Source organism: Grampus griseus (assembly GCF_964374135.1).
Source record: "Grampus griseus genome assembly, chromosome: 9".
NCBI classification, from domain to species: Eukaryota; Metazoa; Chordata; class Mammalia; order Artiodactyla; family Delphinidae; genus Grampus; species Grampus griseus.
This window is the reverse complement of record NC_139003.1, coordinates 73,620,589-73,648,576: the sequence shown is the minus strand read 5'-3', so window position 1 is coordinate 73,648,576 and position 27,988 is coordinate 73,620,589. Positions and strand designations below refer to the sequence as shown.

Here is a 27,988-nt window from a genome sequence, read left to right as displayed (position 1 = left end):
CTTGGGCTCAACATTTAATCTGCTCAAATTTTCTCCTGAAAATTGAATTCTCCACGTTTTTTGGGTCTGTTTGAGTCGCCTTCCTCACATACTTCCTTCTTTCTTGATTTATTTCATTATTTTAATCTTTGCCCAAATATCACTTGTTTGAAAAGCCAGTGTTGTTCACTGAATGGCTTCCCCCCAGACTCATATATTGAAGTCCTAACCTCCAGTATCTAAGGATATAAGCTTATTTGGAAATAGGGTGATTGAAGAAGAAACTAGTTAGGATGAGGTCATAGGGGAGTAGGGTGAGCACCTTATCCAGTACGACTGGTGTCCTTATAAAAAGGAGAAATTTGGATACAAACACACACAAAGGGAAACTGCCATGTGAAGACTGGAGTTAGGCTGTCACAAGCCAGGGAACTACCAGAAGCAAGGAAAGAATTCTAGAACAGATCCTCCCCAGCACCTTCAGAAGGAGCACAGCCCTTCCAGCCCTTCAGATTTCTTGCCTCCAGAACTGTTGAGACAATAAATATCTGTTTTTCTAAACTTCCCAGTTTGTAGTGTTTTGTTAGAGCAGCTCTAGGAGACCAGGACAGCCACTGAGAAATAATGGTGACCAGGAGAACAGGATTGGAAGGAAAGATGCAATCGACTTCCCACATGGCAGCAGCAACGGCAAGCTGTTTAGACTTTTCAACAAATCCTGTCATTCCCGTGCTAAAATCTTACCCAAAGCTTCTCACTGCAGTTAGAATGAAATAAACCCCGCCTCCTCTGGTTAAAAGGAAACACACTGTACACGTGAGGCCTGTGCCCACCTCCCCATCTTGTCATATACTGCTCTCCCCACTTCGCCAGGATGCTGCCACAATGACCCTCTTTCTGCTTTTGAACGTTCAGTCTTGAGGCCACATGACATCTGCCCATACCTAGAATGTCCTTCCTCCAGATCTTTCCATGCCTAGCTCCTGCGTATCATTTTGATCTCACCTTAAATGTCACCTCCTCACATAGATAGTCAGTCCCTCTTTGGGAATCCACATGTTTATTTCTCAATCAATTTTATTCCTCAGCAGGACATACCACTTTCTGCCATTTTTCTCACTTGCTTATTTGTTCATATCCGTATAAATGCATCGCATCACTAAAACATAAGCTCGATTAGAGAAAGAACTAGACTGTCTTTGCTGCTGTCTCCCCAGTACCTCAGGCAATGTCTGACAGCAGGGGTGCCACAGACAGTCGCATAATCTGTGCACTGCACAGGATGCCCAGGCTAGGAGGTAAGAGCCTTGTCAGCCATGCTCTACACCAGGAGAGGGGCCTTTTTCTAATTTTCTACCCAGAAAACATGGCCCTCCCTCTTTTTTTCTAATATGCACATAAGTACTGAATAGGCTGGCAATGTTCCTCTTTAGCACTAAGTAGGCACTCAATCAACATTCTTTTTTTTTTTTTTTTTTTTAGGTTTTTGTTTTTGTTTTTTTTGTGTGTGTGTGGTACGCGGGCCTCTCACTGTTGTGGCCTCTCCCGTTGCGGAGCACAGGCTCCGGACGCGCAGGCTCAGCGGCCATGGCTCACGGGCCCAGCCGCTCCGCGGCACGTGGGATCCTCCCGGACCGGGGCACGAACCCCTGTCCTCTGCATCGGCAGGCGGACTCCCAACCACTGCGCCACCAGGGAAGCCCTCAATCAACATTCTTAACCAAAGAAAATCAGTTTGAGTCCATCCTGCCTCTGCCACTTACGAACTTTAAGACTTTGAACAAGTCACTTACCTTCCTCTTTCTTAATATTCTTACCTAACAGAGGTACAGTAAAAGAAAATGAAATTATGGCTCTGATAGCACTTCAAAAAGTAGTGTACCTTGTAGGACCTTATTAAGATTGTGACATAATTTATAGAGACACTTAATATTTTTTAAAGGATCCATGACACCTAAACCTATTATTATTTATTTATTCATTTATATAAAACTCATCTACTATTATACAAAGAATTACGTTTGATATTCTTGTATTTGCTGAAGGTAAGCAATAAAAGCTCTTAGTGACCTTCTCTGAATCAGGCCCATACAGTCATAGTTATATAAACTAAGAAGATTTGAATGACTTTTTGCAGAAGATAATTTTCTCATCTAACTCAGATTATCAATTACTTTTCTTTAGTGTAAAAGTCAATTTCCTTCCTACATATGTACATTCTTGAGGTCTTCTACAAGTTGCCTCTGGCTTATGACATGGTAAGTGGCTGCATTTACTGGGATGTGACATATTTATGTCATTTAAGAGGGTTGTGGCTTACCTTTGTTTTTTCTTCTTGTGTTGTCAATCAAGTTTTCTTTTTTTCTTTTTTTTTTTGAGGTAACATTGGTTTTTAACATTATTTAAGTTTCGTGGAGACACTTAGTTTTATACTGTATGGCAAACAAGAAGTAAGAACTGATAGTTCCAAGTACTCAACAGATCACACTGAACAACAACAACAATTGTGGACGCCCAGCCATTTTTACTTTGTGGAAAAGCATCACAGCCAGTCAACTCACACATGTTGCATGGCGTCTTCAAATAAAACAAGGTGCATGGCGGCATTGAGTTCGTTGTAGTTATCTAAGGCTTCGGTCAGAAATGTCCTCAGCACCTCCCAGTCTCTCATCGGCAGGTAACACGGGTCTTTGCTGCCATTAGCAAAATGGCAGTAGATGAGGGGCTGTTGAAGCAGCACGGAGCTGTCTACACCCTGCAGGAGGAGGAAGAGAAAGACACGGTCGTGTCAGTCTCCAGAAATGATTCATCTGGAGGCAGAGTGGCCTATGCAGGGAAAAGCTTGCAAATCAAACCATGAGTAGGTGGGTATGCTGCTCCCCAGTACAGGCCAAGCTGTTTCAGCCAGGTAAGCGTACGCACAATTCATTCACATCCTTATCCCATTTCTGCCCCAATGCCAATTTGTGCCAGAGCAAACAGTGACCTCTGGCATTCATTTACTTACTTCAAAATATTTACTAGCAGTTTCCAGCATGTTTTTATGAAACAAATTACGATCCTTTGTGTCTATCAGTTTGTCTCCATAAACACGAGAAGATTCATGAAGCCACAGGCATATTAAATCATTTGGACCCTTTAAACACTCAGGAGAAGCAAATAAAATCCCCTACAAGGCAAGAGTGATAAATATTAAAACTTCAGAAGGTGGTGGCATTCCATGATAATATTTCCTTTTAACGTTTTCTTTAACTGTGAACTGAATTTAGCAATACACTGAGTTACAAGAAGTATTATAAAGAGTGGTAGATACATATTAGTAGTTGTACTCTCTGATAAGCAACATTTAAAAAATTAACTGTCATTTATACCCATTTTTAGGAATGCAGCTAACACTGTACTTCAAGAGTCAGCCTAGGAACTAAATACCAGATTTTAGAACTTGTACCTGCTGCCTTCAGTGAATTAAGTTTCCAAAACCAGAGTACAAACAGCAAACATGAAAGTCACAGGATGATAATAATTTTTACTCTAAAATCCTGTGATATCATTTAATCTAACCCTTTCATTTCACAGACGAAACATATGAGACCCAAAGTCCACTGCCTGAATTCACCCTTCATGGGTAGTCAAAGCATTTTTATTCCCCCCTTTCCTCAACACTGTCCTTCATATCTTGGATTCACATAGACCCAGTCCTCCTGGAGAGAGTCACTGTGCTCTGGGCTTATGGGACAACACCAAGGGAGTCATAGAGACTTAGCTGCAAAGGCTAAAGAACTGGTTGATATCAGGCGTAGCTGAAAGACTGGATATGAACTGTGAGAAGACAGGCCTCTCACCCCATGGTCTCCCTTCCCTCCTAAGATCAAAAATCTGCTTTTAAACACCACTTTATTGAGCACAGTCTTTCAGGCGGGTGCTAGAAATATCGAGATGAAAAGGAATGGTCCGCGTTCTGCGGAAACTTTTGCCTAATGCGGTGTGAGTTTTGAAGCAGTTGTGGAGTGATTTAGAAAGGAGGGCTATAAAAGTATAAAGAAACAAAAATCACCAAATATAAAGAAGTCTCATAAAGTTTTCATATTCAATCAGTTTACTACTTCTGTCACAAAAGAACTTTGAGCCATAAATAACTCTTCAACTGCTTTTACTCTACCAAGTAGGCCACATAAGTTGGATATTTTCAAAATTCTAAAGTTTTGAATTCCTTCTTTGGAACTTCTTTTCTAAATCATATACATACATACTGCCCTTTTACCAGATAAGCAAGTTAAGTGTCAATGCCAAACCAAAATAATCTAGGAATTTAAGAAATTATAATTTCTCTTGATGCATGTTTTAAAACTGTATCACATACATATTAAAAAATGAAAAATTATCCCTCTTACTTGTACAGAAAGAAACACTCAAATATTTATATGGAATAAATGAAATAGGGAACTAAGATTTCTATCTTAGCTTCTGTTGCTAAGTCTCTAGCAACCTAAGAGGACTCACTACTCTCACTGACAAAATGGGACTAATAAACCTGCCATACTAACTTCATAGAGAAGTTTATGGTGGAAAATGAAAGAATACATGCTCAAGTACGTAGCATAGTTTTCGACTAAGTTCTATGAATGAACGCCATTAATACTGCTATAATCAGTGTTCTACTCAAGACACATAACACAGAGCCACTGAGGTACCTGGAAGACGTTTGACAGGTCTCTCAGATTAAAGAGGTAGTGGAATTTAATGGCTGTGGGTAAAAAGTTGTGTGTCATGGTCTGATGGAATGCGATTGCTGCCTGTATCAAAGTGGGGCCACTCCTGAGAAGTGACGGACCAAATGCTTGCTGCTGGAAATGGAAATTCAGGATTTGGCTGTAGATGGTGTTTAGTGCATCCATGGATGGAAAGTTGAATGCAAACACTGTGAAATGTCTCTGAAAAGAAAAACAAATATAAGAGTTGCATAAAATACAAAATGTAATGGGACCAGTAGATTACAAAAAAAGGGGGAGGACCTTATTTTTTCAACTCTTCCTCTATCCATGCCCATTGCCATGTAACTTGGTAGTGCCTTCCACTCTCTCAGACTTCCCATTAGACTTGTTCAAGGCAACAGAAGGAGGTAGAAGTAACAGGGTACCAGTCACTGTCAGACGCTTGTGTTTCCACTTGCTGTCTTAAGGCTCTACCTCTGCAATGAATTCTACATGCCTGCCATAGGATGAGAGACACATGACACAGAGCCACGTTGTCCCAATCACAACCATTCTAGCCAAAGCCACCCTGAGTAGCTGACAGTTAACTCCCCAACATGTGAACAAGTCCAGCCAAGATCAGCAGAGTCACCCAGCTGAGCTTCAAGTGACCGCTCATAAACTAGTAAACAACACTGACTGTTGTATGCTGTTGTTGTATGTACGGTGGTGGTGGTGGTGACTATTTAAAAGCTTACATGCACTCAGAAAACCTGAACGTAAATATTTACTGTAGCTTTCCTCAGAATTGCCAAAATGTGGAAACAACCAAGGCATCCTTAAATAAGTAAATGGATAAACAAACTATGGTACATCCAGACAATGAGTATTATTCAGTGATAAAAAGAAATGAGCTATCGAGACATGAAAAGACATGGAGGAACCTTAAATGCATATTTACGCTAAGTAAAAGAAGCCAGTCTGACAGGCGTAGAGAATGGACTTGAGGACACGGGGAGGGGTAAGGGTAAGCTGGGACGAAGTGAGAGTAGCACTGACGTATATGCACTACCGGATGTAAAACACATAGCCAGTGGGAAGCAGCCACATAGCGCAGGGAGATCAGCTCGGTGCTTTGTGACCACCTAGAGGGGTGGGATAGGGAGGGTGGGAGGCAGATGCAAGAGGGAAGAGATATGGGGATATATGTATACGTATGGCTGATTCACATTGTTATACAGCAGAAACTAACACACCATTGTAAAGCCATTATACTCCAATAAAGATGTTAAATTAAAAAAAGAAAGAAAGAAAGAAAGAAGACAGTCTGAAGAGGCTACATACTATATGATTCTAACTATACGACCCTCTGGAAAAGGCAACACCATAGAGACAGGAAAAGGATCAATGGTTGCCAGGGATTCCGCGGTGAGGGGGTTGGGGGAGGGAGGGCTGAACAGGTGGAGGGAGTACGGGAGATTTTTAGGACAGTGAAACTACTCTGTGTGATACTCTAATGACAGATACCTGTAATTATACATTTGCCAAAACCCACAGAAAGTGTAACACAAAAAATGAACCCTAATGTAAACTTTAGACTTCAGTTAATAATAACTTATCAATATTGGCTCATCAGATGTAACAGATGCAGCACACTAATGCAAGGTGTTTTTAAATGGGTCACGGTGAGTATACGGGAACTCTCCGTACTTTCAGCTCATTTTTCTGTAAACCTGAAACTGCCCTAAAAAGTCTATTAATTAAAATAAGTTTCCATGCTTCACCAAATGTCCAGTAGAACCATTCATCCTAATCTTTACCCCAAAGCACTAAGAATCAAGATCTACAATGTGTGAGTATGATATTCAGGGGATCTTTGGAGGAGAGTAGTATTCAACACCCTACCTGTAGTCTAGGATTGACAGTGAAACTGCCCACCATCGGATTCATGCAGGCAACATACTGACAGCTGTGGATTTCTTTAAGCATCACTTTCTGTCTATCATACCTGCAAGACAGAAAACAGAACCTTAAGTCCCAAAGCTCAAAATGACAACAAAACCCACCAATCCATAAAGGACTTCACAAATTGTTTCTTTCGATCTTTACAATCGCTCTGTGAGGTTGAGCTTGTTAGCCTACCTGAGAGACATAAAAACTAAAGCTCAGACAACTGAAGACTACATGGCTCCTTTGATGCCAGAATCAACATATGGAGCCGAATCAATAGGTACTATTACTGCTTACAGATTCTCATGTGAGTTTGGTTAGAAACACCCACAGCAAGACTGGGGGATTGCAGACTGCAATGCCCAGATAGTACCAGATAGTTACATCCCACAGAAAATGTCAAGCTTCCCCTAAGTAATTGAGTGTGAGTTAATGCATTAAGGAGCTTAACGTTTAAACTAGACAGTTTACGTCTCTAAGATACTTTTCAATCCACTTCTTCCAAAGATTCAAAGCAAACCTATTCCATTTAAGATGAGCAACAGGGGATGCAAAGTGAAACCCAAAACGTATCATAGAAAACGCTCCTCAGAAGAGGAAGAAACTGGGGTAATTCCATTTTTTTTTAAACATCTTTATTGGAGTATAATTGTTTTACAATGGTGTGTTAGTTGCTGCTGTATAGCAAAGTGAATCAGCTATACATATACATATATCCCCATATCTCCTCCCTCTTCTCTTGTGTCTCCCTCCCACCTTCCCTATCCCACCCCGCTAATTCCATTTTTAAATGTTTATCCATAGTCATAATAAGTAGATTTTGGTAGAAAATACAATACAGACAATCGCTTACCAGTGACCATAATCAATATGCTGTCGAATCAGAGTGTGGGGCTGAACAGTGCCATATAAGTCCACTGCAGGCATATTCATGTCGTCGATAAAATAAACCAATTTTTTATTTCCTCCTGGACCATAGTTACGACCAGCTTTTTTCTCTAGAGGTTTCTCAAGAATTCCTGAAACCAATGTATAATTCTGTCCACCAAATAAAATGTAACCTTCTGTTTATATATAATAAAATATAAATATATTTATATATGAATATAAAATAGAACCTTAGTCCTTTTTTCTCGTTTTTGCTCATCCTCTCCCCATTTCACCCACTGTGTGGCTTCAAGTACCATTTCTCTGCAGGTTAATCCCAGAAACATGTCTCTGTTCACCACCTTCTATGTCACACTCTCCTCGAGCTCACCTTGACTCTCCTTTCCTAGAGAGTCAGTATCTGCAGCGTGATGTCACACTGGCCATCACATCTGAGACCACACCATTGCTGACCTTTGCACCTTCCTTCCCTGTACCTACTGTAAAACACGAACCACTGCTGGTCCACCCAGAACCTGGTGGATCAGTCTTTCTTTATCAAAATAGAGCCTAGGGACAGCTCAAGAATTTCTCACACCTCTCTTCTTGGGCCACAGGGTGCAGAAGTACAAGAAGATACTGTATGTAGACATTATCCTGTGTATACATCAAATTACATTTCTTCACATGCGTATCTGACTTTGTGTCGGTATGTTTAAGAGAAACTCATGAGTATAGAAAATCTTGAACAGTGTGGATCTGAGATGTAGCATCTAATTACTTGCCGACTCTCTAAATGGACTATAAATAGCTTGAGGATGAGGAACTATATCATGCTCATCTCTGTATTCCTGATGACAACCACAACAAACAAGTAACTGTTAAATGAACAAAGGAATGAATGAATGAATGAAGAAATATACAATGAATAAATTAACAAACCCCTCTTCCAAGCAGCATATCTGCATTTCCAAATGCTTGCTGGACAACAGTTCCTATTAGCCATTGGCACCTGGACGTTTGGCCAACACCAAATACGCCTGTTCCCAAACTCAATTTAACAAGCCTCTTCCCCACTCACAACCCATCTCTTCTTTTTAGACTTCTGTGCTCCTGTTTATAGAATTCACATCTCCCAGTCAGCCAGAAGCAAAGCCTGAATTTAGTCTTTCCCTCCTGGTCCCTGATTGGCCCAACCACAGCCTGAACATGTCTCTTCCTTTTTGCCTTTCCCGCTACAACTCTAGTCCAGGGCACCATTTCATTTGGCTAGCACACTGCTCAAGGGGACTGGTCTCCCCACCACAGACTTCTCCTCCCAAAGCAGAGCCTGCATCTTGTCAGTTCCTTGCTCCCCAACAATGGCTCACCATTTCCTACCATATGAAATATGTTCTCTTCCACTTGCATCTCAGCTCTCTCCACAGTCACAGTGACCAACCATCCCAGGTTGCCTGGGACGATCCCAGTTTTAGCACTACAAATCCCATATCTTCCCAGCCTTTGGCAAAGTAGACAACTGGTCACTCCATCTATAATAGAACTCCAACCCGCCACTCCAGCCTTTGCCCTATCTTCTGCCTGACCACTATGCTTCAGTCAACTTAGAGATTCAATTAGTTGAATATGTCCCACAATTTCCTCTCTTTCATGTCTTTGCTTAAGCTGATTCTTCTATCCTAAGTCCCCTTTTTGCCTGCATACCACCCCATCTCAAAGGTCTGAAACCCTTTCTTTAGAGTACACTACCTCTTTCTATTCCTCATGCTAATAGGCAATGTCTAAATCTATTCATGCCTGTATCCCTTCCAAGAATTAGCAAGCTGAACTTTGTTCAACTACTGAATTGCAGCCCTAGTCTTCCATTTACAAGCGATAAAGTGATCCCTTCTTCTGTGTCTGCAAATGAAAAACATGTATTGTACACAGTGTCTGGAGAGAAAGTAGATAAATCATACATATTTGCTAAAGAAATGAATGAAAAACTTCTGAGTCAGCTTTTTAACTGTTCCAGTCACAACGATGAAGAAGACAAACTTGATTAAGAAAGAGATCACAGAAAAATCGTTCTTGGCCGAGTTGATGTCCGTGATAAGAAAATACGTTATTAATCTTTACTGATAGAGCTGAGAAAACAGCAACAACACACACAACAAGAAAACACGTTCAGGGCAACAGGTTTCCTACAGTAGCAGACAGAAGGGAGTTCTGCTGCCCCCATTCAGCACAGCCCCATTGCTGTGCTGGCCAGAGTGACAGAGTTACCACTATCAGCTCTTTATATCGATATCAGTGCTTCTCTACTTCTACACATCTACTTCATGTGCCCTCCCAAACTCAGAATGCCCCAAATCTATGTGGTTCCTTTGATTACGCTGACACATGTATTCAACAGTTAAAAATTATTCTCATAGCTCTTCTAAAATTTAACTAACAACCTGGGGCCTGTCATTTCATCAATACAGTTTGAATGAATTTCCCCCTAAATCAATCCCTTACTTGAAAAGGTAACCAGTGCACTCTTCCTGGAGTATATTCTTCTGTTGCTAGGGCTCCGTGAAATTGATGAAAGCTAACCAAATGGTTTAGAGGCAAAGCAATGAACACTGTTGACGTAAATTCTTGCTGTTCTATAGAGTAGTAACCCACATAAAGCCAGGAGAGATATGGAAAGCCAAAAATCACAGTATTCAGACAAAGTATATTTAGCCAGAATGGTGATAAGTAAAAATGCATCCTAAGCAAAATGTCTAAAGCCTAGCAAAAGTAATCATTTCTTTGGGCTGCATGTTCTGCCCTTGACAGTTTCTGATCTCTTGTTTCTCAAGTATGAACAGGAGGAACACTTACTCTGCAGAGCTGCCGATGTTGTGTAGTAGTTGAAAGGCACATGGGACACTATATAAGCCTCGGAGAGACCTGCTAGTATGTCACCTACAAAGACTGTTTTTCCCACTCCAGCGTTTCCTACCAGCATCAGCGGCTGTCCTTTCTCAAGCAACAACTCTGTGAAATATTGAAGACAAGTTGTCTCTGATGTGTGAACCAGAACTCTCTGGAGAGAAAAATAGAATGAGAGAAAGATCAGAGAGAGAGGCATTCCAAAATTTTGTACCTGAACCAACCCAGTCATTTTAGAATTGAGACCAAATGAATTCTTAGTTCTAAACAGCCAGTAGGAGAGATTCCACTTAATTTCTTGTTTTGAATGATCAGTTCAGACATCACAGCTTGAGAAGAGCAGTTGGGTAGTGCCATCAAAGTGCCACAGCAGAAGCAACTGATTTATGTTTTCCAGTTAAGAGCTAGCACCGAAGGCTCCCTATCACGGAATACCTACACTCTGCCTAACCTTGTGTTACACATACAAGGGAATGCAGTAAATGCTTAAGAAACTGTCCACCACTGTTGAGGAGATGATAAAGCATGTGAAAAGCCAAGCCACAAACAACCAAAAATTGGTAGCAATTCCTGGGCCCAGTAAGATTAATGATTAATGTTCAAAATGATTAGGCACAATCCACGCTAAAGGAGTTCAGTGCGAGGAGAGACCAGCTTGGAGGAAACAGGCATTAAGTGAAATAGTCACAAATCCAAAGCACTGTGGAAACTTACCGTGCATTGTTTTGTTAAAAATTCTCATAACATGTTTCTGTTTTGAAAATTGGCTATTTATTTAGATGCTACATCGTTTCACAAAAAGTTAGAGGTGGCTTACAAGAATACAATAAAACGAAGAATACAAGTAAAAGCCAGACTCAGGGAACAGAGACTAATATATAAGATGAGGAAAAGGGGAAGCAGACACAGACACGCAGGAAAGAGAAGCCTGCGTGGTGATTAAAGAGAATTGAATATGTCTTACATTTCTTGGTGGCCAAATTAAAAAGGGGATTAAAAAAACTACTTGCAGGATTTATATTGCTCATAAGAAAAACACATAAACTCTGTAATAAGGTCCACACATTAATACCCATAATTAACACCTACTGAGAGCTGAGTATGTGACAGGTTCTATGCTGAGCCCTTTGCACGCATTACATCATATGACACTCATAACAAACCTATGAGGAGAGTTTTGTTATCATTTCCATTTCAGAGATGATGAAGTTAAAGCTTAGAGAACATTCATAACTTGGCCAAACTCATAGGTGGTAGTACTTAGATTCAAACTCAAATCTGTCGGGAGCCCACGCCCTGTCTTACCTACCACAAAGAATGCTCTGCTGATCACGGACTGTATACACATTACCTGATATCTTGGTACCTCTATTTCTCCATATGTAAAAAGGCTAGTAACAGTTCCTGCCTTAGAAAATTTTCATAAGGATTAAATTAGTTAATCTATGGAAATAAGGCACTTAGAAAAGGTCCTGACATATTATAATGTCATATTAGTATTTGCTACTATTATTGGCTCAGTATGGTTCTCCTCTAACATGTTAAGAGGTTTTTAATCAAATAGCCACATTTGGTGCAGTTGTGTATACAGTAAGACTACGAAGTCCTGATAGGTTCTCTGTTGAATAAAATGCATCACTGATAAGGTGCATCAACCTTGTGATACCACTTTTTTGGTCGTGTGTGTGTGTGTGTGTGTGTGTGTGTGTGTGTGTGTGTACGTACGTGTGTGTGTGTTTCTTTTGGTTAAGTACAAATCCTCAGCTTTCAACCACCTAGATAATACTGGTAGGTAGCTGAAGTCTAGACAGGCTGAGCGGAAACAGAGATGTCAAAATCTATAAAGCAGATGGAGCAGACCTTGCTGGTTGCCTCCCAGAATCCATCTGTCCACTTCTTCCCTCCTGCCAGAGCCCCACTTTGTTCAAGTCTCTGCCCCTCCTCCACACAATCTGACTCCTGCAATGGTGTGATGATTGTCAAAGCTTAACCTCATTACCCTGGCCTGAGACTGGGTTAGAGGTGGCATGTGACCCCTGGTGAATTGGATACAGGGGGCAGTCTGCTCTGGGGCTTCTGCAAAAAGTTTCTTCAGTCTTAATAAAAAATATGAGAAAGTCTTCTTTCCCCCTAACTTGTTTCCTTCGAACTCCTGGGACCACTAGAGTCATCTTGAGATCAGGAGGGATACCAGTCTTCAAGTGAGGCCAGTGTCAAGGCGAGAAGATCTGAATCCTTGGTGATATCACCAAGTCATAAGGCCTTCCTACCTCTGAATTTCTGGTTTGTAAAATGATAAGTTTCCTCCTGGTTAAGTGGTTATAGGGTGAAATGTGTCCTCCCAAAATTCATATGTTGGAGCCCTGACCCCAGTGTCACAGAATATGACTGTATTTGGAGATAAGGCCTTTAAAGAGGTGATAAGTTTAAATGAGGCTGAGGGAGTGGGACTTAATCCAATCCGACTGATATTCTTGTAGGAAGAAGAAATTTGGACACACTTCAAGACAGTGTCCAGGGATGTGTGTATACAGAGGAAGGACCATGTGAGGACACAGCAAGAGGTGGCCATCTACAAGCCAAGGACAGAGGCCTCAGGAGAAACCAAATCTACTAACACTTCAAACTTGGACTTCTAGCCTCTAAGACTAAGAGAAAAATTAATTTCTGATGTTTAAGCCACTCAGTCTCTGGTAGTTTGTCAGGGTATCCCGAGCACACCAATACAAGCAGAGTAGGCCCCTAATTCAAAATGACTGGTAAAACGGAAATGTAAATACAAAGAAGACACACGGGGAAGATGCCATCATGTGAAGATTTGAGGGATGTTGCCACATTGCAAGGAACACCAAGATTTTCAGCGAACCACCTGAAGCTAGGAGACATTTTCCCTTACAGCCCTCAGAAGGAACCAATCCTGCTAACACCTTTATTTTCAACTTCTAGCCTCCAAAACTGTGAGACAATAAACTTCTGTTGTTGAAGCCACCTAGTTTGTGGTACTCGGTTACTGTAGCTCCAAGAAACTCACACTGGATTTTCTTTTATTTCACACTACGTGCCTCCTGGTTAGTGTAGAAATCACCTGTATGCATTTCATACGGCACTACTTGAAATACTAAGCTCCAAAATCAATCAAAACGACGTGATGCTGAGAAAGAAATATAATGAAAAGCAAAACAGACTGAGGCAGAATCAGAAGATGGTTAAAGAATAACTTGATATATAAAAATGTAGGACAAGTTATAAACAGTTAAAAGATGATAAAGATTCATTGAGATCTGTGAGCTGCCATGTGAATTTGAAAATATGAGTAAGAAGATCAAACATTCATTTTATGGCTTGAGGAGTAAAGGAAAGAAGTTATATGTGAAAAGCACTGTTTAAGAAATTCACACTAGGGTCAGAAGTAAGACTCACTAAACTAATAGAAGCGTGCTTCCGATTTTTATAAAATCACACAATTTCTAGGAAAATCTAAAGAAAGCTGTTACCACAGAATTAAACTGAAATAAATTTTAAAAAAGAAGTTGTAGAAATATAGAAACCATCCCACTAGTCATTCCTATAACTTGAGATTCTTCTCTCCAAGGAAATACGTTATATGCTGACCATGCCAACAGTAATTTATTGATCAGGGAGGGAAAAAAAGACTGACTGCTCAAAAACAAACAAACAAGGCTCAAACCAGCACACGTGGCTTGAAGAGCACTGTGTTCCCCACACCTACCTGCAGAGGTGCCTCTGGATCCATAGTAAATTGGGGGATTTTATCAGCCCAAGGCAAGAATTTCTTAGTTTTGTGGTCCAGATAATAATCAAAAATTGTTCCCTGGGATGGAAACTTCACTCCTTTCATCTCTTTATGCCACCACTGACTGAATGCAGCTTGACAACCAGAAACCTAAGGAGAGCAAGAGAAATTCTTATTGCGGACTTAAAAGTAATTTTGAACACACAGAAAGCCCCTGCAAATATGGCTGATCACACAGTGTTTGCACTGTACAGGCTCATAATTACACATGGGATTGAGTAACTGACCCAAGAAAAAATAAATAACTAGAAGGAAGCTATAATGAATGACAATACCATCAAGGCAGAAAGCTATAATTGCCATATGTCCATCAGGTACAAATTTTCTGGAGTAATTATTAACTTAAAGAACAAGGTAAGCTTAGATGAACCTTCAATGACCCCGAGGTTGTTCAATTCAATAATGGGCTATCATGCAAATCACCATGCTATAAGACAGTGGTTAGCAAATGGTGGTATTGATTTCTACTAATATCTCCATGAACTGAGGGTAAAATGAGGAAAGTAAGAACAAAGGAATACTTTAAAAAATTAGTAATATTATTGATTTAAATACTTTTCTTTGAGCTTATAGCCTTCCTGGAACTTTTGGCATTAAAATATCCTTCCCTTTATAAAGCTATGGTGATAATAAATGGTCATTTAAAAATAAATGCCCTTATTTAGAAAAGCAGACAGTTGGTAACCCTATTTCATTCCTCCAAATCATTATTGAAATGTTGTTGGTCTTTGAAATTGGAAATCTGAGAAGCTCTGCCATGAGGGAAAGAACTTGGACTTGGTTTTCTAGCACAGCACAACTCAGTGGTCTAGCTGAAAACTCCACAAATCCCTGCCCTAGAAGAGAATCTTCCAGAGAAGATGACAGCGTAGGAAACAGGTTCTCCTTGCTAGAAGGTGCTTTTTTGTTGTTGTTGTTGTTGTTTTTTTCGGTACGCGGGCCTCTCACTGTTGTGGTCTCTCCCGTTGCGGAGCACAGGCTCCGGATGTGCAGGCTCAGCGGCCATGGCTCATGGGGCTAGCCGCTTCGTGGCATGTGGGATCTTCCCAGACCGGGGCATGAACCCGTGTCCCCTGCATCGGCAGGCGGACTCTCAACCACTGCGCCACCAGGGAAACCCGAAGGTGCCTGCTTTTATACGACGACAGGTACAAGCCCTTTGCTGCTAGATTAGGGTTTGGAAGATGCAGGAAGGGAAATTCCAACTGCGTACTAGCAACTAACAACCCCTTCTGTATCTGCAGGATGACCTGGCCTAGACTCTTACATCCCCAGGATGAGCTGGCAAAGTGAGTTTTGGTGAACTCTAAGAACACTGTGCATGGTCCATTGCATTCAGCAATCTCACTTATCTAAGACTTCAAGTCCCATTTTTCTCCAGAAGAATTCTTAAACTTGCTTTTACTTTGGTGTCCTTATGTCCGTGGACTACGGCCCACTTTTTGTAAGACACTATCTCACACACACAAATAGAGACAGACAGGATGGCTGGAGGATAGGAGAATGTGGTCGGGGCTGAGAGGGGTGATCAGCCTTAGCAGGGAGAGCTGATTCCATCACTTTCCAAACAAGCCGAGCTCATATTCCTACCCACCACCACTCATATGTCAATGAGTTTAGGTTCATTTCAGTTACGTTCAGATTGGTGTCATGAGATTTTTTTTATCACCCTACAGAAGTTGGTCTGAAATCAAGTTCATTCAGAAGGTATTCCTTATCTGGCACCATTCTCTGTAGGCAGGATACATACGACTTCTACTTTACATCAAAATTGGCTTCACCTAACCGCTACATCAGCAAAGTGGTTTTGATGACAAATTTTGAATCATTCATTCTCTCACTGAAATGCATTTTGTTCTATAGTGGGGAAGAAAACAAACAGGGTTTCTGCCCTCATAGAGTTTATGGGAAAGGGAAAGGGGAAGCCATGAGGAAGCATGGTGCAAGCAGAGGTGAAGCCAATAAAAGGACAAATATATAAACAGGCGCCTTGAAAGGCGACGTTGTGAGAGAAATGGGTGAATCTGTTTTAACTGGATGTTCAGGGAAGCCATCTCTGAGAACAGGCACATATTAGAGAGAAGACCATTCCAGGAAGCAGGAAGAGGTCAGCATGTGCAAATATCTTACGGTACGAAACAACCTGTGTTCCAGAAACTGGCCGGTGCAGCTGGAGGGGAGCGAGGGGAGGCAGCAGCAGAGGAAGAAGTAGGGAGAGAGGCAGCGCCAGATCCAGAGGCTGTGTAAAGAGTATTAAATTTTAAAGTTTTATCTTAAAAGCAATTAAAGTGTTGTAAACTCAGTAGTGTATCATATAATCCAATTTACATTAAAAAAAAATCACTCTGGCTGCTGAGTCAATAATGGATTATGGGGCAAGTATAGAAGCGGAAAGACCAGTGAGGAGCTTACTTCAGAAGCCAAGTGAGAAAGGATAACGGCTGTTTATAGGAGGCTCAGGGAGGGTTGATGGGGGGCCAATTTTGGAAGGTGTTTGCAACAGCCTGGGTTAAGAACACAGGTCCTGAGTCAGTCTGCTGCAGCTTGAACTTGCCTCAGACATTAGTTAGCCATGTTCCCAAGCAGGCTAACTTATCTAAGTTTCAGTTTCTTTTTTGTAAAAGAAGAATAGTTGTACCTATATAGACAGGATTTATTTTTTTGAAGATTCAGCGAGCTATCCTATTAAGAGCCCTGAGCACGTTCCCTGACATACAGTAGGCACCCAAATTTGTTGAATAAATGGCTATCCTAAGACTCTTTCTGGGGTCTGCTTCATTCATGTTTCCAACTTCATAGCCTCTCTTTTGAATGCTTCACAGTTAAAGTCTTTTTGAAAGTTTAAAGATGATGATGATGATGATGATAACTATTAATTGAGGAAAGAGTGTCTGGGAGAGGAAGGGGACCATGCGATGCCCAGCTGCTGGCTTGAATAACTGGCTGGAAGGCTGCCAGGTTGGGAAACTGCAAAGATGAAAAGAGGATCAGCTGGGAGGAAGGTGAGCTGTTATGATCAGGAGTAGAAAGATCTCAGCTGTCAACCTCCTACTCATGTGATTTTTACCTGGTTGTAGGCCCTGGAAAAGGAAAACCCTTCTGGAGAACACTGGAAAAAAGACAAAACCCATGAGGTTTTGGGGGAGAAGGGGAGAGGGGGAGAGAGGGAGAGTCTGCATGTGGTCTCCATGAAGGAGAAATCCACACATGTAAATTTTGCCTTTGAGAAAAACCATGTGAAGTCACCCAATATTCTCACTCAGGCAACAGAGGCTATATTTTTTAGAAAGCACTTGGAGATTACTGAAGGAAATGTGGCTTCTGAGAAGGGTCAGAATAAGATATAGAATGCCAAGTGAATGCCAGATTTATTTATAGATATAATTTATGGTTACCTAGTAACAAGAAGAGGAACTGGCCCTCAGGTTATAGCAACCATGGATTTTAGAACCTACAGTGAGTAAACCAACAAATTTGGGTCATTCTTGGCTGTGATGCCTTCCAATTTAAATTCCCTGTTTACATCTGGAGACATTTAGGGAAGCCTGGAAGACATATGCTATCTATTTTTAATTCAAAGATTCAGAGGTACCCATAGAAGCACTATGACCATAAGAGATCCTGGTGTACCATGGATGGCTTGTGGAGAGAGAGATACATGAGTGGGAATCCTGATGTCATCATTTCCCATCAGTCAAGTTACTTTGCCTCTCTGAGCTTTACTTTATCTGCACAGTGAGGATACCTTGAAGAATTATTGTAAAGATTACATGAAAAAATCTATACAGAGAGGTGCATGGGAGAGATTAGATGTGCAAATTCTAAAGGTGAAAAACTCCCCCTTTGTACTTCGGCAAGTCTAAGCAGTTTGTGTGTGGTATGCGTCGTGTGTGGGCGTGAGCGCACGTGTGTGTGCCCACATCTGTGCAAGTTCGTATCTCAAGTGTTTGCCCAGAAGAACTCAGAAGCCACAAACGGACTGTACTAGCAATGCTGTGTAGGAATGATAGCTTCACTTTAGGCTGAAGGAAAGAACAATGGAAAGGAACCAGCCTGAGGCTGACTGTGGTTCACAACAATTACCCTAGGAATCATGTGTGAGACTACTTAGAGGGTAAGAGGACTAGAGACCTGGAAACCAATTTGAATGTTATTATGTGCTGTGGACTGAATTATCTCCCCACCAAAATTCATATGCTGAAGGCTTAATCCCCAATGTGATGGTATTTGGAGATGGGGCCTTTGGGAGGTGATTATGTTTAGATTAGCAACTTTACAAGAAAAGACATAAGAAAACTTTTTATCTTTCTCTCTCTCTGCCATGTGAGGACACAGAAAAAGGTATCCGTCTGCAAGGCATGAGGGGGGTCCTCGCCAGAACTCAACCGTGCTGGCACCTTGACTTTGGACTTGCAGCCTCCAGAACTGAGAGGAAGTAAATTTCTGTTGTTTAAGCCACCCAGGGTATGATACTTTGTTATGGGAGTCCAAGCCAAAACAATGTGGTAGCCCACAACAATCTAAAGATGATACACCCCTGAATTAAGGCTGTAGGGATAGAGAAGAGGGGACAGATGTGACAGCTATTTTCTAACTGAAAGGATCTGATGACCATGGGATGCAGAAATAAGATGATGTCTCCCAGGTTTTTAACTAGAGCAACTGGGAGAAATGCATCACTGAGGAAAAGACGAAAGAGGAAGAGCAAATATGGGGGTGGGGCAGATGAAGCACCCTGTCTCAGGCACACTGAAACACTGCTGGTATTGACATGGAACCTTGAATTCAGAAGACAGATCTGATGGAAGGCTATGGATTTGACCTTATCAGCCAAAGAGAGCACCACCAGCCTGAACGAGCTTGCTGACAACGTTACAGGCTTAGGAGAGAATAGGGCAAGTAGGATAGATTTATGATAATACACATTTTTAAAAACCCCATAGGGATCACACAGAATAATATTTCCCCCCAAATAAAACTGGTTCTATAAACTATTTCTACACATACCTGATCTTGTAGTAGAATGCCTCCAAATGCCCAGATACAAGCAAAGACAAAATAGATCTCATAAACTTCCTTCGGGCTGTCAGAAGGTACATTTTCAGGAGTCAACAAACATTCCAAAAGAGTGCAAAGAGTCTGAAGAAAAAGAAAAAGCCATTCTTTCAGGGAAACTTTTTTTAAAACAGTGAAGTAACTTCACAGGGCTTATTAACAAATCCACCGTACCCTTAAGAGATTCTGTGATTTGCTACCCTGTGAGACACAAAAATGGCGGCCTTGGGTTTCTGAGTCAGCAGTAGACATCCTTGGCCACCATCAACCAAACTAATCTTCTAGGTAACAACAAACTGTTAAAAAAAACCCCCCTATTATCATAAATCCTCCAACAATCACTGTAATAAAGAGAAATACATAAAACCAAAAAGAAAAAAATAATGGGGATATAGCTGTGCTGTCTTTTTTATAAATAGGGAGTCATACTACTACATACTACACATAGTGGGTATATTCCATAGACCACTTTCTCACTTAAAAACAAACTAAAGGCATTTTTCCTTTTCCCTAAGTGTTGCCCTACAATATCCCTGGGAATGAAGGCACTAGATGGAAAGGCTATGTAACCATTTCCCACGGTTGGACGTTTAGATAACCCACTTTCCCTTAGTACTTCAGCAGCTGTTTCCCCCACCTGTTGTCATAAATTTAGAAAGCCGGACTGACAGCCTTAGCCTCTGGCATTTTTTAGACAGGACACTAAAGTTAACCCTGGAAGAAAGGCTGTTCAGGAACTTGCTCTTCACCTCCGGGTGAAACGGCTCTATTGGTCTGAAACACACTCCGTGTCCAGGGCAATCAGGTCAGCAATGAGGGAACATGGCTGCTGCAAACACCTCTGTCATGTGAAATCATAACCAAAATGAACATGTTTTTGAGCTAGTTCTCTAAAGCAGCGGTCCCCAACTTTTTGGCACCAGGGACCGGTTTCGTGGAAGACAATTTTTCCAAGGACGGCGGGGGCACTGGGGGGATGGTTCAGGAGGTAATGTGAGCAATGCGGAGGAGCAACGGGGAGCGAGAGGCAGATGATGCTTCCTCGCTGGCCCGCCGCTCACCTCCTGCTGTGTGGCCCTGTTCCTAACAGGCCATGGGGCCAGTACTGGTCCGAGGCCCGGGGGTTGGGGACCCCTGCTCTAAAGCACAAAACTGGTTTTCATGACTTAGTACTGTCATAGACCCTCAAAACTCATGATACCCTTCCCCCAGTTTTTGGAGGCAGCAGTAGATTTTTATCACTATCATACACACAGCTACGGAAGCTATAACAAAGCACGTCATGTGTGTGCCTCTCCTTCCCAACCATGAGAGGTGGGGAAAATCCATGGTAACATGGAAACTGGGTCCTGGACATAATTTGGAAATGTTTTCAAAATTTAAATAGTTGAGCGCCTGTTATATTTTTCAGTTTCTCTTGATTTCCACTATTTTATATTGTGCCGTGATTGCCAATTTAAAATAATCTTCTAATGGAATAAAACTCACCGATTTGTTATCAAGAAAAATAATGTAAAACTCTGAGGCTTTGCTATTCCTGAGTAGAAGCCATGTGAGTCTAAGGAACTGTTAAAATCAAAATGAAAAAGACTGAAAGGTCTGCATATGACATTATCCACTGATTTGAACTTGCTGATAACTCACCTGATTTTTTCTGTTTTCTCCCAAACACAGTACTTGGAAAACATTTTAAGCTCTGTGCCAGCAATTAATAAACGCATACCCTGGTGCATATTCTGAATGAGTTAAAACACCTTACCAAATGTAAAGCAAAAAAGTTTCATATACTGGAAAACACAGTACATTAATTTCTTAAAGTAGCCTTTTAAAAAGAATGAAATAATGCCATTTACAGCTACATGGATGGACCTAGAGATTATCATTCTAAGTGAAGTCAGACAGAGAAAGGCAAATATCACATGATATCACTTGTATGTGGAATCTAAAATATAACACAAACGAACTTATCTATGAAACAGAGACAGACTCACAGACATAGAGAACAGACTTGTGGTTGCCAAGGGGAAGTGGGGCTGGAGGGATGGATTGGGAGTTTGGGATTAGCGGATGCAAACTAGTGTATGTAGAATGGATAAACAACAAGGTCCTATTGTATAGCACAAAGTATATTCAATATCCTGTGATAAACCACAGTGGAAAAGAATATGAAAAAGAATATATATACATACATATATATGTGTATATACGTGTGTGCATATATACATAACTGAATCAGTTTTCTGTATACCAGTATGTATAACACAACATTGTAAATCAACTATACTTCAATAAAAATAAGGTAGTCTTCTTAAGCTATTCTCCTGTACGCTCATTTTTGTCTCAAATTTTGTCCTTATAAGCAATCACTGCAAAGAGACGACTTTATACAACAGCAGCCAAAAAAGGAGTTAAGGATAAAATGCCATTTCTGAGTACTACAAAAGGAGGAAGTGAGAGCAAAAATCATATTAATTCCTACTGACTTATTTTCACACTACTCTTGAATGAAAAAGTTCACACCACAGAGAAACACAAATACACAAGTCAAGTTGAGAAGGAACTCGACACTTGCTTTTTTGCAAGTATTACACCAGAGGACGTCTAATTAGGCTAACCACAAAATTAATTCATTATGAATAAATTCAGACCTGCTTTCAGAAATAAATTATACCTCAGATAATTACTGTTGAAGACTATCGTTTTCTTAATTGGTGTGTGAATTATCCGAAAACCTGAACTTTCTCTTCTTATTATGCTTGTGACTATTTCTAATTTAGCTTCAAACAAATTCTGTATCATAGTAACTTCACGGTAACAAAGTACTTCAAAACCAATTTTGCTCCTAAAGAGACACAAATAAAGGTTTCTAACTGTTAACCTTCTGTCAAGTTTTAGACTTGTAAAGGCTGGGGATAGTTATTCTTCACGCTGAGATTAAGATCACAACCTTCATTTCTGTGTGCTGTGAATTATTTTCATTTGCTGCCATGACAATGTATCATATATACTCTTCACTCTAACCAGCTGTCTCACAATGAGGATCAGAAAAAAAAAATCTGACCCTGAAATACTATGAACTAGACTGACCTGACTTGAGGACTATTTTTGGGAGGGGGAGAAAAGAAAGGGAAGAGAGAGTGGGAGGCCTGGCAGGGTGGTGCCCGACGAGGCGGAGTTCAGAAGCTTTCTCTTACTCACCGGCCAACATCTTTAATTGCATGAATGTTTTTGTACTCAAAAACAACACACTGAGCACCTTCTCTGGGCCAGTTACTTAGGAAACAGAAAAATAAATGAGGCTGTTACTATCCTGTTCTTCTTATTCCACGCAAATATACTTGGGAAGAACGCAATGATTCAATAATGTATTGGGACCTACTATGTGCTTGGCATTATGGAAATCTCTGGAGATATAAAAATGGTAAAAGGTGGCTTCAGTCCTCTGGTTCACAGTCTTGTGAAAGAAACAGACCACAAACCCAAATGGTCATAGCATGTGATAGGCGTGTGACAGATGATTGCAAAAAGCACTGGGGAACACGGGGGCTGGGGTGGGGGAGGGTTGGAGCAACCTAACCATGCCAGAAACCATTGCATCTTTTTGAACAAGCAAGAACTTCTATTTTGATCAAGCCACACTACCACATCAGGACTAGAGTGTGAAACGGTGTGACCCAGGACAAACCTGCACCAGGCTGCTCTCTGGAATTGAAGTGATGGTTTTAAAGCTTCTTCTCAGCTTATCCAAGCACGCAGGAATGTATTTATCAAAAAGAATCGTTAAATTGGCCTTTTCTGACTGATGCTGCCTTCTGTCTATCCAACTGGCCACATACCTGATGAAGAACACAGAAAAGCTTTTATGGGGCACCGGGCTTGAAAAGGAAAATTCCACCAACTCAAAAGCTTCTCCCTTCAACACAGCTTGGTCCAACACTTCAGGGAAACATTGAGTGGGTTCATTCTATTTTTCAAATGGCAAATATTTTAAAATGACCCTTTAAAAACTTGTTTTAATGGCCATTTTTACCTTAATGAAAAGAATGTAAAAGAAACTCCTAATAGCACTTAGAAACACAACATAATAGACGGTAAGTAGGCCATTACTGAGCATTTATAAGGAAGTACAGTTTGTCATTTCCTAGAGGACTGAAAGTATTTTCAGAGGGTAGGCTTTATTTATGAAAACAGCTTGGGATCTTTCTTGATGAAAACTGGCATCAATTACTTAGTAATGAGAAATCAGTTACAAATAAAAAGGTGAAAATTCCATAGGGGCTACTTCCAAGTCCCTCCTTGTTCACTGGACTGAATGTAACTCTAACCTGATAGCTGATAATGTGGTTCCAGTAAGTGGCTCTAAAATGGTATCTCACACTTGGGTACATGCGTATGAATCTGAAGCTTATAAAATGTTACGAATTTTGATACATTCATATCTCTAACATATTAATAAAACACTACTTATCAATAAAATGAAACATGACTTAGTAGCACCCACAGTAGTCTCTGGAAAGAAACTGTATGATATGACGTGAAAAACAACTGCTCAGAGTTCTCATCAAATAGGAAGCAGTGATCACAAATACATATAGCTGCCACCAGAGACGCAGTGCGACCAGACCCATGACAGCTACACCTTGCTTTAAGCAAATCAGATTTCATATATATATATATATATTTTTTCCGGTACGCGGGCCTCTCACTGCCGTGGCCTCTCCCGTTGCGGAGCACAGGCTCCGGACGCGCAGGCTCAGTGGCCATGGCTCACGGGCCCAGCCGCTCCGCAGCATGTGGGATCTTCCCGGACCGGGGCACGAACCCGCGTCCCCTGCATCAACAAGCGGACTCTCAACCACTGCGCCACCAGGGAAGCCCAGATTTCATATTTTTAATATCAGAAGAAATTAAGGCGAGATGATTATCTTAGAAAAGGCTCCCTTTGATATTCACAAGCCTTCACAATAGGGTTTTATTAAATATTCAACTACCTATACACTGCTGCTAGATTTATAAAATATCCACTGTCAAAACTTTTTCAGGTCCAAGAGGAATGATTATCAGCTGCAGTCCAGTTGCATGATGGCAACTGAGAGACCACTTCTGGGGCTCCACGAGTTGCATCCAGTGGGCACCATGGAACAATGGAATGCAGGTGTTAGGTAGTGGGAATGAAGGCTACACCTACCACTCAGCTACTCATTTTACTCTTCATAAGCTGTCAGAAGTGGAATCTTAGTATCCAGAGCTTACTGCGGGGAGGGGGGCAGGGGAGAGAACTGCTTAGGGAGATGGAGCTCTAAGACTGCCTGGGTCTTTATCCACTTTTTAACTCTGTTACCTTGGGCAAGTCAGTTAACCTCTCTGTGCCTCAAGTTTCTCATCTGTCAATGGAGATAATAATGAAATGCACTTCCTAGGGTTGTTGTGAGCAGCAAACGAGTTCTCATGTATTAAGTGCTTACATTAACATCTGGCATATAACAAATTCTCAATCAGTGCTACTCATTAGCACAGAGTTGGTGGATTTGGGAGAACTGAGAGAACTGAGTTCAGATCCTGGCTCTGCCTCTCTGATCATCGCCTAAAGACAGTATGTTCGGTAGGGCTTAAGGGTTGGTAGGCAGTGCCCTGATGCATGTAGCAAATTCTACCCTTACTCCCCACCCCTGTCTTTGGTCTCTGTGGGGTCAGAAGGCTGTGCAGGGGTAACTAGGAGCTGCAGTGTCAACACAGCCCCAAGAGGCGGAATTGGTCTTTGAACTTAGGGGACATGTAAGAGCTACTTCATTGACCCACGTCGGCAGTAGCCAAAGTCTCAAAGGGAGAGCCGACCAGGCCCACGAGCAAATGATACTGTTGTACCAATTACGTCCACAAATAAGAAAGTTAGTTCTATCAAACCAGGAGACGTGGTAAGAGCTGATCCTGACCGGGGGAAAAAAAACAACCAACCAAAATGACCTCTGCTAGAGGTCAAGCACACCACACAGCATTGGAAGTAAAAAAAAAAAAAAAAAAAAAAAAAAAGTCTGTATTGTTAAATATGGACAGTTTTAAATTTCATGTATAAATTACTGCTAAATTTAGTAAACATTAAAAGACAGCAAATTATCTTCAGCAACGGCAAAAACTGAAGCTATACTTTTGTACTGTTGGCAATTCCTTTCACCTTACTTCATATAAAAGTTTCTCCTGATTTTTAAAAGATGCTGTAGATTTGAACATGGCCAAATGAAACACACTGCTATCATACAACACACAAGTGAAAATATCATACTTATTTATTCCTTACCTACATAAGTGATCACCCACACTGCTGCCCCTGCCTCAGGAAATAGCTACATTATGATGCCTTAATGCATCATCTTAATGCCAACGTCTAGGTCACTAACAGAGAATCTTTGGCTCAACAGTGCTTGCAAATATATTCCATATAAGCAGCTGTGTTGCTCTTCTTCCTTCTCTAGAACTGCTATAGGCACATCACAGGAAGTCTAAAGTCCAGCAGTTTGGAAACTATATAGGTAGCCAAAGTCTTCAGGCTTCTGAAGACTTTTTTATGTATTACTCTGTAGTCTGCGGTCGGAATCCTGTCATAAAGGATAGCAGGAATTCATCAGAGTTCTCTATAGTTTGCCCCTCACAGCTATAGCTGGGTTTTCTATTATTCACAGTGGCCTGGAAAATAGCAGAAGTTAAAAGGACCCACAGATCAGGAGTGTACTTTGATGATTTCTGAATCTGTATGTTTACACATATAAACAATATCCAAAGATGAAAGGATGGGATTGAAGGGGTAGAAGACAACAAGCTTATCCAATGCAGGTGAGACAATGAGTGAGACAAAGGCAAAAGAATATTTTCAGCTAAAACTAGAGAAATATAAATCAAAACTACAATGAGGTACCACCTCACACTGGTCAGAATGGCCATACTTAAACAATCTACAAATAATAAATGTTGGCTAGGATAGGGAGAAAAGGGAATCCTCCTACACTGTTGGTGGGGATGTAAATTGGTACAGCCACTATGGAAAACAGTACGGAGGTTTCTCAAAAAAACTAAAAGTAGAATTGCCATATGATCCAGCAATCCCACTCCTGGGCACATATCAGGAAAAAAATATAATTCGAAAAAATACATGCACCCCTGTGTTCATAGCAGCACTATTCACAATAGCCAAGACATGGAAACAACCTAAATGTCCACAGACAGGTGAATGGATAAAGAAGACGTGGTATATATATACAATGGAATATTACTCAGCTGTTGAAAAAAAGAAAGAAAGAAATAATGCCATTTGCAGTAGCAGCAACATGCATGGACCTAGAGATTATTATACTAAGTGAAGTCAGTCAGAAAGAGAGACAAATACCATATAATATCACTTATATGTGGAATATAAAATATGACACAAATGAACTTATCTATCAATACAAAATAGAAACATACAGACACAAAGAACAGACTTGTGGTTGCCATGGGGGAGGGATGGATTGGGAGTTTGGGATTGGCAGAGGCAAACTATTATATATATATGTATAACTTAATCACTTTGCTGTATACCTGAAACTAACATAACATTGTAAATCAACTATATTTCAATAAAGTCAATTTTTAAAAAAGGAGTATTTTCAGCTAAAGTAATAGAGAAGGAAGTATGATCTCAAGTTGTGGTTACCAAAAGTTATCTTCCAGGAATCAGACAAAATTCCAGAAATACTCCTGCGTTTTCCTATCATTATGTACAAGCCATGCGATACACAGTTTGGTAGATCTCACTTTCACTTATGCTCACTTTAAATAATTTTAATAATTTAAATAATTATAAATGAATTTAATTCATTACCTGTTTGTTTTTCCCTTTCCGTGCATTTTATTCTTTTCTACTAGAAAAACTTCTCACTGATCATAATCTTCAGAAATTTTCTTCTAACTCCTGCTTTCTCTATTGTCTCAAGATCTCAACAGACATATATGAACTGTCTAGGATTCTTCTGGTAAACTTACTTAGAACTCAGAATTAAAATAGTATTTGATTTCTAGAGCTAGTCACATAATGATGTAACTTTAAGGATGTTGTTTGACCTCATACCTGTAAAATGTGGACATAAAATTATGCTTTTAAATAGCTCAGTGAATTTTAACAAAAATATTCCAAGTAGCTTAAGCAATAATGGCATTCTATTTAGTCCCACAGAGATACTATGAACCCCAAAGGGATACTATGAACATAGTATTTCATAATCTCTTCTATCCAAAATATCTTATCAGTTCCCATAATATGAATTAAGAAAATATATTTCCTAACTCTGTTCACTGAAGGGTCTAGAAGCAATGACATACCAGTGGCAATGAGCCCTCCTAGCATCCCTATCTTGGATTCTAAATACCACTCCTTATACAGAAAGCAGTCACTTCCAGCTCCTTAGAGAAATGGGTGAAAGAAGCGTAGGGGAAGTAAAGTCTGAGATGAGCCAGAAGCATCTGCGTTAGTCAGAAAGCAAAATGCTCAGACTTAGGAGAACAAGTACAAAAGAACATGCAAGAGGCTGGCTTGAAGGGGGTCCTGCTGGCAAAATTTGGGGCAACTTGAGCATGCAAAAGAATACTGTTGGCAATGAATCATAACCCACTGAACTAAGACAAAAGAAGCCATGAATAGAAAATGACACTCCTCAAAAAGAACAAAGGAAGGGGGAAGAGTGAAAAAGAGAGAGAGAAAGGA

The 27,988-nt window shown here is 40.7% G+C and overlaps 1 protein-coding gene across 1 annotated transcript in view; it reads right to left on the bottom strand.

Moving 5' to 3' along the window:
* DNAH11 (dynein axonemal heavy chain 11) overlaps positions 1–27,988 on the bottom strand; it is a gene marked incomplete at both ends in the record, with an annotated part of 314,762 nt that overhangs the window by 130,134 nt on the left and 156,640 nt on the right. The window contains 9 exons of the mRNA XM_082661925.1: positions 2,541–2,734; positions 2,987–3,148; positions 4,671–4,910; positions 6,576–6,678; positions 7,474–7,639; positions 10,338–10,542; positions 14,119–14,292; positions 19,210–19,341; positions 22,943–23,093. Coding sequence (XP_082518051.1) covers positions 2,541–2,734; positions 2,987–3,148; positions 4,671–4,910; positions 6,576–6,678; positions 7,474–7,639; positions 10,338–10,542; positions 14,119–14,292; positions 19,210–19,341; positions 22,943–23,093 — 1,527 coding nt within the window. The remainder of the gene's footprint in view (positions 1–2,540; positions 2,735–2,986; positions 3,149–4,670; positions 4,911–6,575; positions 6,679–7,473; positions 7,640–10,337; positions 10,543–14,118; positions 14,293–19,209; positions 19,342–22,942; positions 23,094–27,988) is intronic.